A 19,455-nucleotide genomic window follows, 5' to 3' on the forward strand; every position below is an offset into this window, starting at 1 on the left:
CAGTGCCACACCCACTGTTCCCTGGTGATGTTTAAGGAGCAGAGCGGGCCTCTACCTTGAGTCCAAGGATGAATGAACTAAGCAGAGGGGTTTCCCCTCCTTCTGAAGGCCAACTGTCACGGGGTATGGGTCCAAAACAAGCCTTCTGTAAGTCCAATCCAGGTTGTTATATCTTAACAAGTGCCCTCTGACAGAATACCCAGAGTGCTTGGTCTACAGGAAACAGGGTGCTCCACAACTTCCTCCCGATCCCATCAGAAACCAAGATGGTGGAACCCCTAACTCAGACTACCTCTACCCTCTGGCTACTCCAACTCTGCCCCTCCCCATGTCTGCTGATTTTAGTGATCAGCAACATAGCAATATCAGTGGTGCCTTTCAAGCAAAGGTTCCCAGGGGGGACATCCTGCAGAGGGTTCCAGTGCCTATGGAGGAAGGTGTTGGCATTCCTCTGAGAGATCAAAGAACTTCCAGGCCATTGCCCCCACATAGCTGTCATGGAGACAACTAAGCCAGACAACTAATACAGATCCCAGTCATAGCAGGGAGCTGCCCAAAAAGCTGACACTAGTGTGATATGAAATTGCTCTGGCTGTACAATTGTGTGACCAGAGTAGCCACCATACCATAATCGGGCAAGGTTTATATTTAAACATTAACCGGTCACCATACTGACTAAAGGTACAGCATTGTTATGTTTTGAATCAAAGGTGCAGAAGACTAAAATGCCACCTCTGCCTGTTGTAACTTGTGTTCCAGCAGTTGTCAGGAATGCACTTGTGACCTTTGAACCTGCTCTGCTGCCACTGCAGAGCAGCTGTTGTAGGTCAGGGGATTGGTACAGCAAAGTCACATGATTCAACTAAGCCTTTGGCACAGAGTTCGTGACAGGGAAGTCTATTTAGCAATCCACCATTTAGAAACAGAATTATTTTAGTTAATTAAAAAACATTAAATAAAAGCTTGGGTTGCCCTGCCCTCACCAGGTGGGCCATTCCGTCATGGTTACCATGTAATTGGTAAGGTTTCCAGGTGTTTTACTTCTCTCTGCAGATCACAGCAGCAGCCTGAAAAAGGCAGGTCCGCCATTTTTGTTCCTATTTTGCATTTGCGCATAAGGCGCACACTGCACAGTGCTAACGGGTATCTCAGACTCTGGCATCTTCCTTCTACAGTTGGAGCATAGCAAACCGGAGATGAGAGTCTCTGCACTTTTTGGGCCTTGCTCAGAAGGATGCACTATCATTGAAAAGGGCAGTGGGTTTGTCTACCTTTGCTAGTCAAATGTACATTTCTCATAGGCACTATATCCTACACGGCTCTGGCCCGTTTTATAAAAATATAATAAGCCCCAGTGCCAAGTGTTTGGTATGAGGGGACCAGGGGATCCTCCACACATCAACTGTAGCTCTGTATCACGCAGCGAGAAATGGTATCCCCGCCTCAATCATGGTTACATCCCCACACACTCAGAGTCAGGCAAATGAAATGAAATATTTTATTTATATTGCGCTCATACAAAAGTGGTTCAGAGTGCGACAAGCGTTTCAGAGTGCGAAGGGTCATAGTCACAGGAATAATGTGACTATATTGAGAAGGACATGTTTTCATGTTCTTTTCATGTGCACTACTTGTCTCGCTGATGAGCCGGATATTTTTATTCCAAATGTTTACCTCTTTAGTATGCACTACAACACTTTCAGTGAAGCTCCTCTGGCTGAGGTGGGGGGCAAGACCAAACTCAAGGCAGAGACATTACACAGATACCAAGCAAAGGAGGCTTGAAAGTCAAACTATGTTGAGGATTGACATTGTGGGCAAAGACACCGCTTTAGGTTCAATTTGGTGCACCACCTCCTTAAGCTTTTCTACACTTTACATTTGGTCAGTCAAGGCTTTGCCCTACAGGCCCCGAATGTCATCCTGTCTCACTCCCTTGAGATCCGTGAGGCCATTCATAGAAAGGTGGGCATAACTGCAGGCCTTGCGCATCCTACACCCTGATCTGGAACAAAAGATAATCCAAATAGACCGAAATTCCTTTCACTGGTCACTTGGGGATTAGGCGCCCACAAATGCTTGGGCCAAAGCTTTAAAAAACAGTCTTTCACTGCCCTATACACTTCCTTCAGCATACGCAAGAGTGACTTCTGGAAATACTTGAAAAATATACTTTGCTTGGTCTTGAAGCAAGGAAGTCTCCTGAAGTGTACCACAAGTGAGTCTCTCTTCGAGGATGAAATTAGGATATTGCCCAATTGATAAAGGAAATACAAAGAGGACTCAGGTTACCCCTCCCTTTTGACACTTACAGGTGTTAATCACCACACAATGAACAGATACTGCAATTTAATCTGTTTTGTTACAATAGATCCCCACAATTATGTTACACAAACAAATTATTTATTTTTTGAAGTTTTTTATAAAAACCTACTAAAGGTACTACTAAAGGTTAACATATCTAAACATGTGTTGCCAAAGTTAGATCACATGATTTTCTCGGTGCCCACAATGGTTCATTATGTAGTACAGTCATATCACGTCACTTTGATATGTCTAAAGCACTGTGAGAGGGTTAGTATTTTTGGTGACAGAGTATAGCATCAATATCCATACACCCCACAAAGTCGACACCTTTAGTGTTTCTAGCATGAAGGAGTCATTACTGATATTGTAGTAGTTGTTCTGATGCTTTCCTCAGGACTGGTAGAGAAAAAGAGGGCTATAGTTGGTGTCTTGTATTGCCATGCCTGTTGTAGGATAGGGAGTCTAAACATAGGAAAATGTAAAATTAGAACATATGGCTGAACAGCATAGATCCATGCATTAATTTCACTATGCACCACGACACCACATCTCCTTTCTAGACCTAGACATCCAGATGACAGAAAATGGGACAATTGCCACGACACTATATGGGAAACCGACACATAAGAACACATTTTTGAACTACAAGAGTTTTCATCCACAAGCACTAAGAGAAAACCTCACATTCCGTCAATTTCTGAGGATAAGGAGGAATTGCACCACACTATGTGAATATGACCGACATGGAAAAGATCTGGAGAATTGCCTAAAAGTTAGAGGCTATCCATCACAAATCATCCATAAGGCACAGAGGACGGCAAGGCGTACCAACAGAGAAAGTTGCCTCACCAAATACCAAAGAGCAGAGCACAGAGAAAAGATGACATGTGTGACAACTTTTACACCAGTCAGTAATGAAACCAGAAGAGTAATCATGAACAACTAGAATCTTCTACAGACAGACACTTTCCTTCCAGAGAAACCTAGATTCTGGTTCACACATACCACATCATCACGAACCAGAGAGGAAACCAAACCAATTTGTGGCACCTTCCACCGGTAGTTGGACACTACAGATGTGGGAAATGTTCAGTATGCAGCCTCACACAGGATCAAAAAGAAGTCGTACTGAAAGAAATAATGTGGAAACAAAACATTCACTGTCTCACCAAATGGAGCATTTACGCCATCAAATGCCCTTGCAACTTACCATATTCAGGCAAGAGCAAACGTGAGATCAGGCAGCGGATCTGCGAACACAGATCCTGTTTGAAGAATTCAATAGAAGACAAACCAATGGTTGCTCAATTCACAAACGCACAGAACTCCGCTGGTTTATCATCCAGACAGTCAGTGCTAAAGCCAGAGGGGGTGACCGTAACCTAGGTTTGAGAAAACTTGAACAGAAATGGATACACCGTTTAGACACAGTCAAGAATGGACTGAATGTTTGCATAGAGTGGAACATCTTCTTCTAAAAATTGAGAGCTGGACCCCTCACAACACGACACCATCAGAACACATAGCCCGTTCCACACCCACACCCAGCCCAGACTAACATAAGTCACCCTGTATCCAATATGGAGTCCATCTTCTCTAAGATGCTAAATACATTATCTGGTTCTTATGCGTAGAATGTGTATAACAAATATGCCAAGCACATCTCCTGGTCTGTAGGTGCACAACATGCGTAACAAATGTACTAATATACCCGTTGCATAGAACTGATCCAGTTAAACTGTTAAAATAATCAATGGGTTGTTATTGAATTTGGCTTTGCTGATCGTTGTTACAGCTGAACAATGCATGTCTTAAGTGACTGGTATGATCTCACTCATGCTGCCGCCAATCAGGACAATTCCCCCACACGCGTCTCCAGCGGTTTTTCCCCCACAACGTGAAAGACGCAGTCTTCCGAATAACACAGTGTCCATTTTAGCACCGGTGGTAGTGTCATACACCTACTCACACCCACCCAGCCCTAACCAAATCAGGAGCAGCCACGTCATTCTGACGCCCACGCACACAATGTGCCATTGCCCAGCAACGACACCAACCAGCCGCGGCATCGAATCAGACATAAATATGCCAAGGAGACTGTATCCGCCAGCACGCAAGCGCAATGGACGCCACACGTCTACACGGCAGTCTACATCTCCTTGCGGAATCAAACACTCAGGTAAGCGCTAATGCCAGAAATTCCTAGCACGATCAATCAGCTCTCCGATCCCACCGCAGAGCCACCCTATCCAGGTGAGCGCCGATGCAAGAGAAATGTTATACGTACAATCTATTCCCAGATCACACTGCATAGCCTTTAGAACACTAATCGCACCGCATAGGGCGCAACGCAAGACTCTGGGTCTCCAGAGTACATCAGCACAAATAACATGACCTAATAGGCACAAGTAATATTGAGCATAACTGCACGGGCTTAAAACCCAGAGGACATGAGCAGAACCGGTGATTCCACACATAATATAACATTGTGAATCACGTTTTTAGCGGTTACCGCTTCTTGCAGAATCCAAGAATTGGCTTTCAACACGAGTCATCTGCACTACAGGCAATGACAGTCTTCAACCACGGCACATTGAAGGCATCTTAAGAGAAATTACGCAGACCCGAGGCACAGAAGAAATAAACACAGGTACGATAAACCCACACATCCCATGCTTTCAAACGGTTGCATAGACACACCACGTTCTAATTTTAAAGGTTCCTATTTTTAGACTCCCTATCCTATAACAGGCAATAAAAGACACCAACTACAGCCCCCCTTCTCTCTACCAGTCCTGAGGAAAGCATCAGAACAACAACTACAATAGATATGTTAAACAACCTTTAGTAGGTTTTTAGAAAAAAAACTTCAAAAAATAAAGAATGTGTTTGTGTAATACATGTTCAAATTAAATTGCAGTATCTGTTCATTGTGTGAGGGGCCCAGCACACACCCCAGTATAAACACACCAATTGATGAAGGGAAACTTCTTGGGCCAATGCTCTTGTTCAATCAATGCCAGAAAAACTGCTGCCCACACGAAGGAGACATGGGAGAGGGAACTCGACTCTCAATGGACTTGATAGACATGGGATAATGCATTTGAACTTTGGTGGTCTGTGGTTATGTGGAGCCTAAAACCCATCTCATTTCGTATCACATCCTTATGGGAGATAACTTGTACTCTTCTCAGCCCGCAAAAATTGAAAAATCGCTTACCCAGCTCCTGCCGAAAAAGTTGTTCAGCTGTGGGATCATTTGCACACATGCCCAGGACATGTCCTATATTGAAAAACAGTTAGATACAGTTGTGAAAACTACTGATTTGGTGTGAATCACCTTCCTTGGCATTGCTGGAGATCGCCAAACCGCAACAGGATCATCTATGCAGACATCCAAGTCTTATCAAGAGAAATTGGAAGAACGCCCTGAACAATAGGTTTTAGAATTGTCACACCTCAATACAAATGGCTGCATACAATGCTCGCTCATGAAGGGCACCACAGCAGAGGAATGGTTAGCTTTGGAATGCTTTTCTTCAAAGCTTTCTTCAAACATCATAGCTTTGTTTTCCTGTACTGAGGAGCAGAGTTTTCACTGACGGGCCCATAGATCAGTGCGCACCCTCTAGTACCTGTAAGGCAAGATAGCTGCACCATGTGAGGACTGGGGGTGCAGGATTCACTTACTCCAACACGACTCAATAAGGAGGACTCAGTAGTTTGGCAAAGGGAAGTCCGTTTAATGACATGTACATCAAACATGGAAACAAAAGGGAATCAGCATCGTTGCGATCACCTGTCTCGCTCCAACTTCCAACTTCTTCATGCAAACAGTAACCTTTATAGCAGATTCTTGTCATCACTGACCTCTAACTCTTCGAAACTTGTCATCCAATATTATTGGTTAGGAAAGGTAATTTAAGTATAGGTGCTACATCTGTATATGTTAGTAGAGCATGCGGATTAGATAACTCTTATCGGGTGGGCGTCTACGCCCCTCCCTCTACATCACATGTGATTGACGTCACTATAAGTGCGACGTCCTTTTGGTTCTATTATCTATAGGACCCAGATAACTTGGTCCCTTGTGATTGGGCGGGTTACACCACCTAGACATAAATCCCCATCTTAATTAGCAGCATGCAGAATGGACACCTAGGTGCCTGGTGTCCCATATTTCACCCTGCCTCCATTCCATCAATTAATCTCTTAGGGCTATGTGTCAATTAGTTGGCTGGTTATGGCCTCGGAACTGTAGTCTCTTATCGGGAAAAGTTATGGCATCCTCGGGTTCTGGATGACATCAGGCGATTGTACCTCTTCGCGCCTGGCTGATCACGTGTCGGTTCACCATGAATCTGCTTCAGTTTCCAGCTTTTATTGTATTTAATTCTGCTTCGGCCCTGCCACCTGCCTGGGCCTCTCTTATCATGACCATCACGGGCGGCTGGTATGCTCTAAAGTTTGATTCTTGCGAGTTGACACTCTCCTCCCTTTCTCTGGATGACCTCGATTTCCCCAGGCATGAGCCGCTCTCTGTTGAGTTTCGATTCCGCTCTCCCTCTCTGTTCTGGCTGGGGTGTAAAACTTGGCCTGTTAGACCTCTGGTAGCCTGGGCACATTTCTGCTTTACAAAATGGAGTCGCACTTGTATAATGTGCTTCTTGACGTAGATGTATATAGTTGGCGCTTGCCACTTCTGATATTCTATTAAGCATAGCAAGCAGTACTGTTTTCTTAGCTTCTTGCGTTCCAAGCCTATTTACACGCGTTAACTGGTTGGTTACTTCCATCTTGTTTTGTTTACCCGTTTCCTTATGTTTTAACATTGTCCTTTTCCTGTGTCCATTACATCTATTTTCATAACTGCTTGTTCTAGCATGTCATCTTCGATAGCCGTCTTTGTTCACTCACGTGTCTGTTCAGGCTCTTGTGTCATTTCCACTGGCCCTCCATTAAGGCTCTTGGGGTTTCTTCGTGGACTGTATGTAGGTACTCCTCATTTCGTATCAGCGGCTGGTATGGCTGTCTGATAGGGTACCGTGCTGCCCAGGGTTGTCTGGTTATGGGCGCTTCAACAGGTACAGACCTTCTAATGTACACTGGGCAGTGTCCCAGTGCGGCTCTCTGTTGGTTCATTTGCTCCTCACACGTCACGTACCGTGGAGAGTACCTTCCTGGTACTTCGAAACGAGGGGCAGGGGTGCAGGTCATGTCTGGGACATCCTCTACACTCTCTCACGAGGATGGAGATGCCTTGCAAGGGATATTTGGAGGATGATGGATCTTACAATTGGGCAAATCTCAACAGAGCTTTGTGCAGGTGTTTTAAACCATGAAAAAAAGGATTGTCTAAATGTTCAATAAACCCACTTTGAAAGTCAGTCCATGCCCCTCAATGCCGACAGTGCACCAGATCAATGTGACCTACAGCCAGTGTCAATGTCTCCTCAAATCTTTCTACAGACTGCAAGGTTACCCTAGCAAGGCTTTTAAAGCCCCTCGCACCCATCCAAAGTGGGGTCCCAAACAATGCTTGAAATCTAACTGGACATGTCAGTCCCTCCCATAGGGACAACAGGTTGATATGGAGCGTTTTGTCGAATTTGCTGTCATTTTTCCATAGCACAGTGCCATACCTTACTCAGCCAAAGTAGTCTTGTCCTTATTTCACTTGAGCCCCAATCACCATTTTAGCCGCTAGTAAGAGGGTCCTAAGTGAACATTTTTAAACGATTTAAAAAAAAAAAAAAAAAAAAAAAAAAGATCGCTTTAGAAAGACTGCTCTGTGTGACAGGCATGTCGGGACCGGAAGAGCCATCGCAGGAGAACAAGCAAGTGTTGAGGGGCAAAGGGGCGTGGGGCTGGGGGGGGCGTGTGTGTGTATATATATATATATATATATATATATATATATATATATTTGATTTCTGGGGTGTGGAGGGAGGTGGGAGGTTTGGGGGTGAAATCCCCCACTTTAGAAGACATCAGGCCTGAGAGGGAGGGGTCGGGGGAGGCAAGGGGATGTGATATTTGTGCTTTTTGAAAGCAGAAATATCACATAAAATCAGTAAGAGACTTGTTATGATCGTTCCAAATCGTAGATACAAGATGGTACACCTGCTTGACTCAAAGACCCTTGACATATAATTTCAAAATTCAGTTTCAAAACCTTCCACCAGAACCCAGTCAGATTGAGGCACTTCACAGAAGAAATTTGACAGTTGGCGATTCGCTCCCTTCCGTATGTCCTGGTGGAGAAGAATGTTTTAATTTAAAGTGCTCAAGTTCGTCCGTCTCCAAGAGGCCATATAAACCCCTAAAAACTCCTCAAAAGATTTGGACCAAAAGTCAGATCAGAAAATCTAAGGCAATCGTCAGCTTTCCATTTAGTGAAAGTGCCATTCGATATATACCGGTGTAAAGTCCGGATTAGAGTTCATGGGGATAGAAATGACTTTTATCCCAGTGGAACCCATGGACTTCCAGGACACATCTCGTTTATTTATTCGGATTTGTGGAGCGCACATCAGCACAGGGGCATCGTGGCGCTTGTTACAGACATATCTTAGTTGCATATATACGAGTAATACATAGATTTACAGGAGCAAGAATGATGTTACTGGGCTAGTATATAGGACATGAGGCAGAGGTGTCTTGGAAGCTAGATATAGTTTCACATGTATTGCACCGTCCATGGCCCACCATTGTTTATCTGAGATGAAAATCTTACAAAACTCTTTGAATATTTAAATTTGTATGACATAACCGGTTCTAATGCTGGTGCCGCCTTCCAAGATCAGTGAGTGAAGGCGCCATCAGGCTATCCTTGGCTTCTTCACGCTCCTGATGAACTATGGGGGGTGTTTTTGTAATCAAGTTAAATCGTGTTAAATCATCAAGTGGAGGCTGCTGAAGGAAGGGAATGCAAGAAGAATACAGATGTAGTACATACATGTAATACATACATTTTAATCAGGTTTGTCCACCTGAACAAGAAGAGGCAGAGTGTGTGCCACCCAGTTAGATCATCTAAATTCGCATGCTGGGTCTCCTTCATTTTACATATTGAAGAACGTGCATTGACATTGACCCTCTCTACAGCTCCACCACCACGAGGCCTGATCCCACCCTGGGTGGTGGAGCCAGCGGGGATTAAGTGCCTACATCTGCAATTTCTATGCTTTTTTCCAGAGCCTCAGCTCCTCGTAAAGATGGCGGAGCACGCGCCGCAGCGAGGACTGGGGCCGATAATCCTGCCCTTTTCTCCCGCCTCCTGATGCTCCGATAGGCTGAGTGCCCGCACTAGACCCACGATGGGTCAGGATCCGGCAGGCAAAGTCAGCTCTCGTTAAGGACCCCGATAAGGACGCTCGCCTGTCTGAGATTGTCCAGGGCTTTCCGGTGGCTTGGTGCAACATTCTGCTCTTCACTACCCTGATGTTTCAACCAACTTCGCCAGCATTCCCGCTTTTGTGCCGCCTCGCTGCTATCTCTCACCTCAACCAAGGTAAGGATGGCGTGATGCCCTCATGTCGACTCTTAGCCACTTTCTGAACTGCAACTGATGTTCCTTGCACCCATGTTATTTATGTTGCAGTGCTTCTACTCCTGTTCGCCCTTCCGCCCGAGGTATGAGCTGAAATAACATTAACATTATCCTCTAATCGTGGCATCTACAGTTTGTTTCGCCTCTGGATTCCATCCTGATTTTCTGCTCCGAGACACTAATTGGCTTCTTACTCCTTTGTGGAATTATGGTTTCCTAACTTCTTGATCCTCATAATATGCTTACCTGACTGTTGTCCCCTGCATTGTTCCTGATCTCTCTAGTTTACCTTGCATACCTCTTGTTGCCCCTGTACTTAATGATGAGGCCGTCCCCTATCATCCCCTCATACTGTGCTCTGTTGTCCCTGTATCTGTTTCTTTGGCAATTTCCTGACTCCTACGCTCCTACCTATGCCGCATTTACTTATCTGTTCTATTTTATTTACCCTTCACCGCCCTGCTTTGTTTTTCATTTTACCTGTATGCCTGATGCTTCCCATCCTACCTGTGACGACGTTGCCCCAATGCCAGCCAATTTCCTGCTTGCCTAAATCCTGTCTGCACGTCTGATGTAGCCCCTCCTTCCATGAGGCGAGGCTTTTCCAGTCTGCACTCACTAACCTGCTTGTCTAAACTGCATTTCTGGTTTTGCTTAATGTAGTCTACCTATTGTTCCTGCACTTATTTGTGCTTTGTTTAACTCGCTCCCCTCTTGGACAGCCCTCCCTCCCTTCCCTTCCCTTCCCTTCCCTCTGTCCCCCAAATCTATGTTGCAGCACTTGCATATGCCAAATTGTCTCACGACATAGTCAGAATGGTTTGTCTGTTCCTCCCCCTCTCCCCTGCTCTCTTGCTTTAGCACTCACACGTTCTGAAGGTTTCAAGACCTTAGCTAGTCAAGCCTATTGCCCCTTTAGTGGCCTCTCACCTCGCTAAACTCTTCAACCTGACTCTGCCCACTTTTCCTCCATTTTTAAAACAGCCACGGTCATTCCTCTCATTAAAAAGAATCAGTGATGACCAGACCCTGCCAGCTAACTTTCACCTTGTGTCTCTCCTTTTGCACTACTCTAAAGTACCGGAAAGGCCGGTGTTCAACAATCTCACCAATTTTTTAGACATCCACAATCTTAGAGACCCCTTACAAGCAAGTTCCCGCTCCTGTCGCTCCACAGAAAACTGCCCTTGTGAATGTCTCCAACTACATTGAGTCGGCTAAGCACGCCAACCTATCCTCCAATTTCCCTTGACCCGTCTGCTGCCTTTGACACTGTCGAACACTCTGATCACGGTAATACTCTCCCTCTCTTCTTTGAATTCGCCTTTCCTGGGTTGAATCCAATGCTCCGACTCCTTGAGCAACAACGCCTCTCAACTCGCTCCTATAACTGTCAGTGTTCCACAAGGCTCCGTCTTGGGTCCACTCCTCTTTACATTTTGCACCTCTGCTCTAGGGGCACTAATTTCCTCCTTTGCGTTTTTATTACCAACTCTTCGTGGACAACACCCAAATCAGCTTCTCTTTTCCTGATCTCTCCTAAAAACTCAATGAAAATGTCAAGCTTTCTCTGAGCCATTAAATATTGGATGGCTTTGCATGCTCCGATGTTAAACTCTTCCAAAACAGAAGTGCTCTTCAACCCTGCCAACTACCCTCGGTCTTCTCCTCCCCAGCCTATCCCGTTCACACCCGATGCTCTCCCCTGCTCCTCTTCAGCCAGAAATGTCTGCGTCATCTAGGACTCCTATCATCCCTTTTTCTATTTTCATTGCCAAAACTGTAACAGCTGCTCAACTCAACCTCATCAATAGTAGGAAAATCAGGCACCTCCTTCCTTTCAACACCGCCAAGCAGCTCTTAACCACTCTGGTCTTCCCTAAACCAGACTACTGTGCTAGCATCCTCTGTTCTCCCCAGCTATGCTTTTTATCCTCTCGACAAGATCATTAATTTCGCTACCAGGACTAGGTTTGAATTCTCTCACTTTACACTTACTTCCCCTTAGCATCACCAGGCTGAATGGCTGATGATGCAAAACAGGGCCAGATTTAAATTTCTTCTCCTGGTACACAAAATCTTTCACACACAACTGTATCTATCTGCCTCTATCCAACTTTAATAGCCTTCTCGTAATCTCTGCTCAACCTCCTCAAATACCCTTGTGGCATATGACCCTCCAAGTGCTTCCGCTCTCATATGTTCTCCATTCTTGTTTCTCTTGCATGGAATCCTCTTCCCCAGGACATCCGAGAAAACAGTCCACACCGATTTATTCAAAGCCAAATTGAAAGCGTACCTCCTAGCCTCAGAGTTATCATCTTAATCTACCTCCATTATCCACCCTCGAGCTACCTTCTTCCCCCGCGCCTCTACCCTGCTTCTGTCACTCACTTTCTCTGCCTCCAATCTAACACTTCTTCCATCATGGTCACATACCTAACATAGCTTACCACCTACCTGCACTTAAAACGTCTAATGTTGTTTGTCCGTAATCTATGTAAACCCACCCATTTATTGTCCCCGGTGACTGTTCCATTTACTCCTCTCCGCAACGTGGTCAGAATATCACTCAAACTCGCCCCACTTTAAGTAGCTCACTGCTTCCCGTCAAATCGCATATCTTATCTATTCTACATTTTTTGGGCGAGCATGGTTCTCCCACACACCTCATTCATGTACATCAATAAATAAAAATATCAAGAGAGGAGTACACCCCTAAGTTCCTCATGCATCCGTTCGCCCATTTGTATGAGGTAAATCGCAGTTCAGTTTATTGGAGAGAAAATGTAATTTCTAAAGCCTGTATAAATGCAGTTAATTGCATAACATCAAAGTCCAAACATCAATTATAAAAAACACAAGCCCATACAGACCTAATGGGTATCTATTGATTGTTTACACAGTTAATTGAGCCTTTATATGTCTTGCTCTTATTTGAACTACTTTTACGAGGATGATCTGCAAGTCTCATTGTAATTTTATCAGATGCTTGCAACAAATACAATAATTCCAGCCTGCACGGTCTAAAGGCATTACTCTTAAAAAGAGGTATCATTTCACTGTCCAGATTGCTTGATATGCTGGGCAGAATAACATAGTAGGATAATTTCGAACTCTCTGGGCATTGTCATTCAAAAAACTCTTGCTGCACTGAATCTTGCATAATCAACTTTGTCAAAGAGCTTGGCCAAGCTACCAAACAGTAAGCAATGGGTATTTGATACCATTGTCATAACGCAGCGTGTGAACGCAGTGTGTGATGTGCACAAATAAACATGATCATCTCAGATTGTGAATGGCTGCATTCAGTTGAGATGAGAGATCAGTTATATATTCTTAATCTCGAACCTTTCCCCCACCCTCACTAAATGGCTATTAAGGATCTTAAAGTTTGATCCTTTTTTTAAAAATTAAATAAGATCACGCCAAAGCAATGAATAAACATAGAAGCAGCAATGATATGCGGCATGACGTACTGGGAGAATTCAAAAAGGAATGGCAGCAGAACTAGAACAGTGAACTATGGCAGTGAATAATAGGATGAACTTACCAACTAACAGCCAAACCACATTTGAGTCATGCTCTGTGAGAAAATCTTCCAATTGCGTGATGCTGGGAAAATTGCTGTCATTTTTGTTATGATCCATTGCTGGATGCTTGTGGGATCATCCTCCAACGACTGCAAAAAGAGAAAAATCCCCAATAAAACAGATGTACACAGCATAAGGAGAGCTCATTTAAGTAGTATCTTAAACATGAAAATACAGACCAGAGACACGTAAAGTCTGCAGGTGAATGCAGCAGTTTAGCGTAGTCTGAATGGAATAATACTAAAATGTTGCTCTGAAAATTGCGACTAATTCATTACTGCGCCTTTGCGCGGTAATAAAATGCTGACCCCCCACTACACCGACTAATAGGAGCAGGGGTGTGCCCTGTTCCCCTTTGTCCGTTTAGCAGGGGTCAGGGGTTGCAGGGGTGTCCCCCCACTTCCATTAGATGGTAGTGGGGAAAAATAAAGAAGAAAAAAGGACCCTGCAATGCCAATTCAGACCCACGTTATTGGGCGAGAACTGACGCTGCAGGGTGAGAGGAGACGGCGGCACACTTCACAGTGTGCTGCCGAATAGGTAAGTGGGTAAGGGGAGGCGCTTAGGGGGAAGAAGGGTACAGTGATCTATGCTATCACAGCGCCGCGCCATAATGTGAGTCAGCAATTTAATAGTCAACATTATTACCAGCGCAGTGATCACATAGATTCGTCTAAATGGTCACATCGCATTTTAAGAGGTTCTAATTGTATGCAAATCTGTGAGAGTCCCTCTCCTTCCCTCTCCCTCCCTCTCCCTCCCTCTCCCTCCCTCTCCCTCCCTCCCTCTCCCTCCCTCTCCCTCCCTCTACCCTACCCGTTCCCGTTTCGTAGCAGTACATTCCACACACTGTGTCACTCGAGTGCACCCAGATGAGCCCATGGATTAAATGCCACTGTGCAGGACCTCCAGAAGGGCATCTATTACGGCATGCTTGGGATGGTCCAAGTACTATCAAACATGATAGGCGTTTTGAGCTACTGCATTTTAAGAGAAAAGTAAAATACTGTGCTAGCCAAACAAACAGCGCAGGTTAGAAAGACAAGAATTTACAGAGCTTAGATCTTTTAGAGTAAATCCATATGTTTATCTTTCAAGGGACCCAGTGGCCTTAAAAGGTAGGAGGGAAAAATAATGAGATACCTTTTATTAAGCTATCATCTCTGAAAGAGGCTGGAGTCTATATGGTATTGTGCTTCAATTCAAATTGAACTAATCACAAAAGAAAATATATATTTTTAAATACATACATAAAATAAATGAGAAAAATAAAAAAAAATGATTTACAGCATTAAAATCAGTTTTATCAAAAATATCAAGATCAATGCCCCTTTTTCTATAGGGCTCCGTCACCAACACCATAAGGCCATCGCCACATAAAAGTAGTAACACTACAAACAATCCTGTCCATCTCTTATTTCTAATTCATATACAAAAGCCTGCCATGCCCTTACAAGTGCTCCCGCTTTTGCTAAACTTTGCCCAGATAGGCAGTTTAACCATAACGTTTTCATTGCATACTTCGTGCCAACTGTCCGCCACCACTATCTAATACCCAACAGAATATTTTAGCATCACCTTACATGAAGAAAGTACATGTCTAAGTGACTCAATTGTTTCTACTTCTTTACATAGCCGACATGTGCGTTCTTTAACAGGCATCTTTACCCACGCACCCCTGGCTTGCAAGACCAGTAGCTTATTTAACCTTATTAACATGACCGTACGTCTGAACAGCGGGCACAGAAATTGATTTACGTATTTTTGAAATTTCCTATAAGGAAAATACAATTTACTAATTATCTGCAATCTGCAATGATTTCAATCGTCCTATATAATCATGGTTTTCTGCCAATCCCATCTTTGAACACTTTTTTTTTAAAACTGCTTAATTGTAATAGTTTATTTGAAGCACTTCACTTGCATATAAGCGCTTTAGAAAGTGCTTCAAAAGGGAAGGGAACAAGGGAATAGAGTAGATATTCTTAGGCCTTGAGGTTTCTGAATGATCTAAGAAAATTAACTAGCATACTAGGCCTGAGGCATAACAAGGAGTGTGAAGGGAAGGGGGGGTGCAGGGGACGAGGGGGGAGAAGGATATACAGAATAATAAACTACCGTACTAGGCCTGGTGACATTTAGCTTGATTGATGATAGGTCATCATCAATAAAGCATGTGTTTTCAGCACAACCAAGCTGGGAGGGGAGACAAAGGGAGGACAAGACATACGATCATGCTAGGCCTCGTGCATTCAAGGTTGTGTGAGGGAGAGGGAGGGGCAAACAAGTGCCTCCAGTCCATCAGGGGCCTGGGTTAAGTGCAGGTGTTGCCCCTCACATGGAACGTATTCCAAGTGCAGAAGTGCGATGCAGAGGCCCGGAGGCAATTGTAGGACTGGCGGGGGAGCCTGGGCCTGCGAGGCTCTGGAGGTGCACCAGGCGACCAGTCAACGAAACTGAGCAGAGTTGGGGAGGATAAGGAGGAGGGAAGCAGGAGAGAGGGAGGCAGAAAGAGGAAGAGAAGAGGAAGGTCTTGAGGAGTTTCCGGAACTTGAGGAGGTCCGGCTCAAGATGGAGAGAGGCAGGGAGGGCTTTCCAGAGGGATGCACATGCAGAGGATAAAGTTCTACCCCCAAATCTCTGTTTGGAGAAACAGCTCACACGCAGAGAGTTGGAGGAGGCAGAGTGGAGGGTTCTAGAAAGAGTATTTAGGCAGAGAGCGTTGTAGATAGTGCGGGCCCCGGCCCCAGAAAGTCTTGTGGACTATGAACTTTATTCTTGCAGCCACTGTGAGCCAGTGGAGGGATTTCAGCACTGGAGAGATGAGTTCCATGGGCTTGATGCCAAGAATAAGTCTTGCGGTTCTGTTCTGTATAAGTTGAAGAGGTTGGAGAGAAGCAGGAAGATTGATGAAGAGACGGTTGCAGTAGTCCAATCTGGAGAGAACCAGGGCTCTGGAGACGGTGAGTCTCCTGAGGAGGTGTAGCTGATAGTGGGATTTTTTTTTTTTTTTAAGAGATATCCGAGATGTGAGAAGAGAAGGAGAGAGTGTAATCGAAGAGGACTCCCATATTTTTTGGCTCACTGGTGGGTGAGGGCGCAGGACCAAGGGAGGCCGGCCAGAGTGCAAGTGGGAAAGCGGGAGCAGGGGTCCCAATGAGGGTGATCTCTGTCTTAGTGGCATTACGGCAGAGATCGTTAGCAGCACACCAAGACTGAATTATAGACCGGCAGTCAGGGATGAGCGAGGAGGAGGAGGAAGAGCCTGACGGTAGCCTGAAAGAGAGCTGTGTCATCCGCATAACACTGAACGTTGGAGGTGAAGTCGGAGATCCTGTGTGCCAAAGGGGCCATGTAGACATTGAAGAACCAGGGGGATAGATTGGATCCCTGGGGAACACCATGAGTAGAGACAGTGATAGCGGAGAGAAAGGACCCAAGTTCCACCTGGGCCGGACGATCTGAGACAAAGGACGCTAGCCACGCCAGGGCCTGCTCTGTGATGCCCAGGGTATCTCACAGACGGGAGATCAGGATATTGTGGTTTACTGTATCGAAACCAGAATTGAGGTCAAGGAGGATGAGCACAGAGGGAGAGTTAGAGTTAAGATTTGAGAGCAGGTCTTCACAGGTGTTCAGAAGAGCAGTTTGCGTGCCTCTGGATGCTCTAAAGTCAGACTGATACAGCCAACAGTTTCGGTGTGTAGGGTAAGCTTAGAGATACCAAACTTCTCCAAGAGTTTGCCCCGGAAAGGAGTGATAGAGATCAGGCGATAGTTGGCCGGAATGGAAGGGTCGGTGGAGGGCCTCCATTTATAAAATAGAACTTTATAGTAGAGTGTCTCCCAAAAGAGGTCAGAGAGTGTACGAATGTTCCAGGAGTGGGTGGGTGTAATCCTAAGGGTGCAAAATGAAGACAAAGTAATGGCAACATTCACCTTCAAGCCCCCTACTCAAAGGCATATACTGCCTTCTGTGTTTGGTAAGAGTATGGATCAGCTTTTCACTTTTGTAAACTGGAAAATTGCCTGGCGGCTGTTTGTGTAATCAACCTAAAAGGATGTTATTGTTAGCAACTGCAAACGCCTCAATGAAAACTTCACAAAGCCCCCCCCCCCTCCTTCTCGGCCCGGGGCTCTTTTCGATTGGTTGGAAAGAAGATTCCCTCTGGGATGGCAGGAAAACTCTAGGCTTGGAGGTCGTCTCCACTGGGGTCGCCCCAGGGATGCCACGACTCCCTCAATCGAGGCCTTAGCCGGGTGAATCTGGGCCTTAACGACCTTGGGCGCGTCTGAGGCCTTCACGGTGGCGGGAGGGTCACCGCCTCGCTCCCCCTTGGCTTTCTCCATCGGGACCGGCCGGTGCTTCTCCCGAAACGTACCCAGGTTGTCCGACTTCCTTTTCACTGAGCCGGAGCGTTGGCTCGTGGTTGACGGCGTCAGTGACATTGCGCCCAGCCTGGCAGTCGAGGAGCCCGAACCAACGGTGCTCCTGGTGCCCGCAGACTCGCTGTGCTTTGCCTTCTGTTGGGCCCCCGTTGCTGGAGTGCCCTCAAAGGTCTTAGAAGACCACTTAGACTACTTCTTCTCACCTGCTGCCGGGCTCTTCGCCTCCAGCCAGTCAGCGAGTTGTTTACGACGGTCCTTCATGGTCCGGACGGACATGTTCTTGCAGAACGCATAGTCATCCTCCACATGCAACTTGTCGGAGTGCAGGCAGTAGAGGCACCAGGAGTGCTCATCCTCCTTAAAGACGTTCTGTAGTCCACATCCTGGGCAGATCCTAAACAGCGTGGATCCAACGGGCGTCAAGTCTCCTTTGTCCTAAGCCATGTCCATGTGGGGTAGGCCTCAAAGATCTTCAGGAATCCTCCAGGAAGTGAAATTCGACGGAAATCGCCCTTGAGGGGCGTAGACTCCGAAACGGGTCCCTGTTATTCGGAAGATGAATCGGTGGAGCTTGAGGCTCGATTTGACTGAAAAAATAAGATTACACTCTTTGAAAAAACACAACACGCAGTAAACGCTCGAGAGCTATAGCACGAGGACTCCCAACACTTGAACGTGCAGTAAAAATCTGAATTATGACTGCCAGAGGAGGGGCTTAGGTAGAGGGAAATTATTGGCTGGGGGCAGTATGACCCAGAGACCAGTGATTGGCCATTAGGAGAAAGACAGTTCAGAAACGAAACAAACTGATTTTTTCTTTTACCGAGAATTCCCAGTCTGACGACGGGGAATATTCATGAGCATGTGAATCCATGCCAGATCTCATGCTGGAGAAGTGGTGCGATTCTCATCTTGCTTATGTAAGCAGTTACACATTGTGAAGGCATCACGAAGCAGACACAGACAACAGGTTCAAGTTTGGTGCACAAACTTTTATTTACTAAAAATGCAGGAATTAGGTCTAACTTGTCTTATGGTAAGGTGGGATTTCCATACCTAAAGAAAACTAAGGATACTCGGTCAGGCAGTCCAAAGCAAATGTCGGTCTGTGTTCAAAACCTATACTTGCCCTCACGTTTAACTGTATACAATGTGTAGGGATGTCAACATCAAAATAAGTAGTGTTCAAAATAAATGTTCAGAGCTTCTTCCAGCTCCTGGCTTGTAATCAGCTTTCCATTCCCCAAGTTCAAAACAGTTCATAAGGCACAGGGGTTCCCTTCCTCAAGAGTTCAACATCTTCCAGCTTTTCAAAACAATTCCTTGGGACACTTGTCAGATATTGTTATTTTGCACTGGTTCACATTTGTAGTTCAGTTTCTGGACTTCAAAATCACAAAAAAGCTCTTTGCAGTTCAAACACAAGCTTGTTCATGGTTGCTTTTTGTGACTTTTCCATACAGGCGGGCACTCAGTCTAAGTGCAGTTGTCGGTCCACCCATTAAAAAGGTCACGTTTCCGATACACCTTACTTGCTGCTTTTCCATCAACACTCAGCCACTGCTTCAACTGGACAGTGATGCTCGATTCATTCACATATGTCACACCCTGCTGA

At 45.4% G+C, this 19,455-nt stretch overlaps 1 protein-coding gene across 11 annotated transcripts in view; it reads right to left on the minus strand.

Moving 5' to 3' along the window:
* Positions 1 to 19,455, minus strand: part of BLTP1 (bridge-like lipid transfer protein family member 1) — a 2,946,455-nt gene that overhangs the window by 2,911,116 nt on the left and 15,884 nt on the right. For all 11 annotated transcript variants that reach the window (XM_069631149.1, XM_069631145.1, XM_069631146.1 and 8 more), the window contains exon 2: positions 13,413 to 13,541. In XM_069631149.1, the coding sequence (XP_069487250.1) occupies positions 13,413 to 13,509 (97 nt within the window). In that variant the 5' untranslated portion in view covers positions 13,510 to 13,541. The remainder of the gene's footprint in view (positions 1 to 13,412; positions 13,542 to 19,455) is intronic.

This window comes from Ambystoma mexicanum, chromosome 6q (genome assembly GCF_040938575.1).
Source record: "Ambystoma mexicanum isolate Mex_15411 chromosome 6q, UKY_AmexF1_1, whole genome shotgun sequence".
NCBI lineage: Eukaryota > Metazoa > Chordata > Amphibia > Caudata > Ambystomatidae > Ambystoma > Ambystoma mexicanum.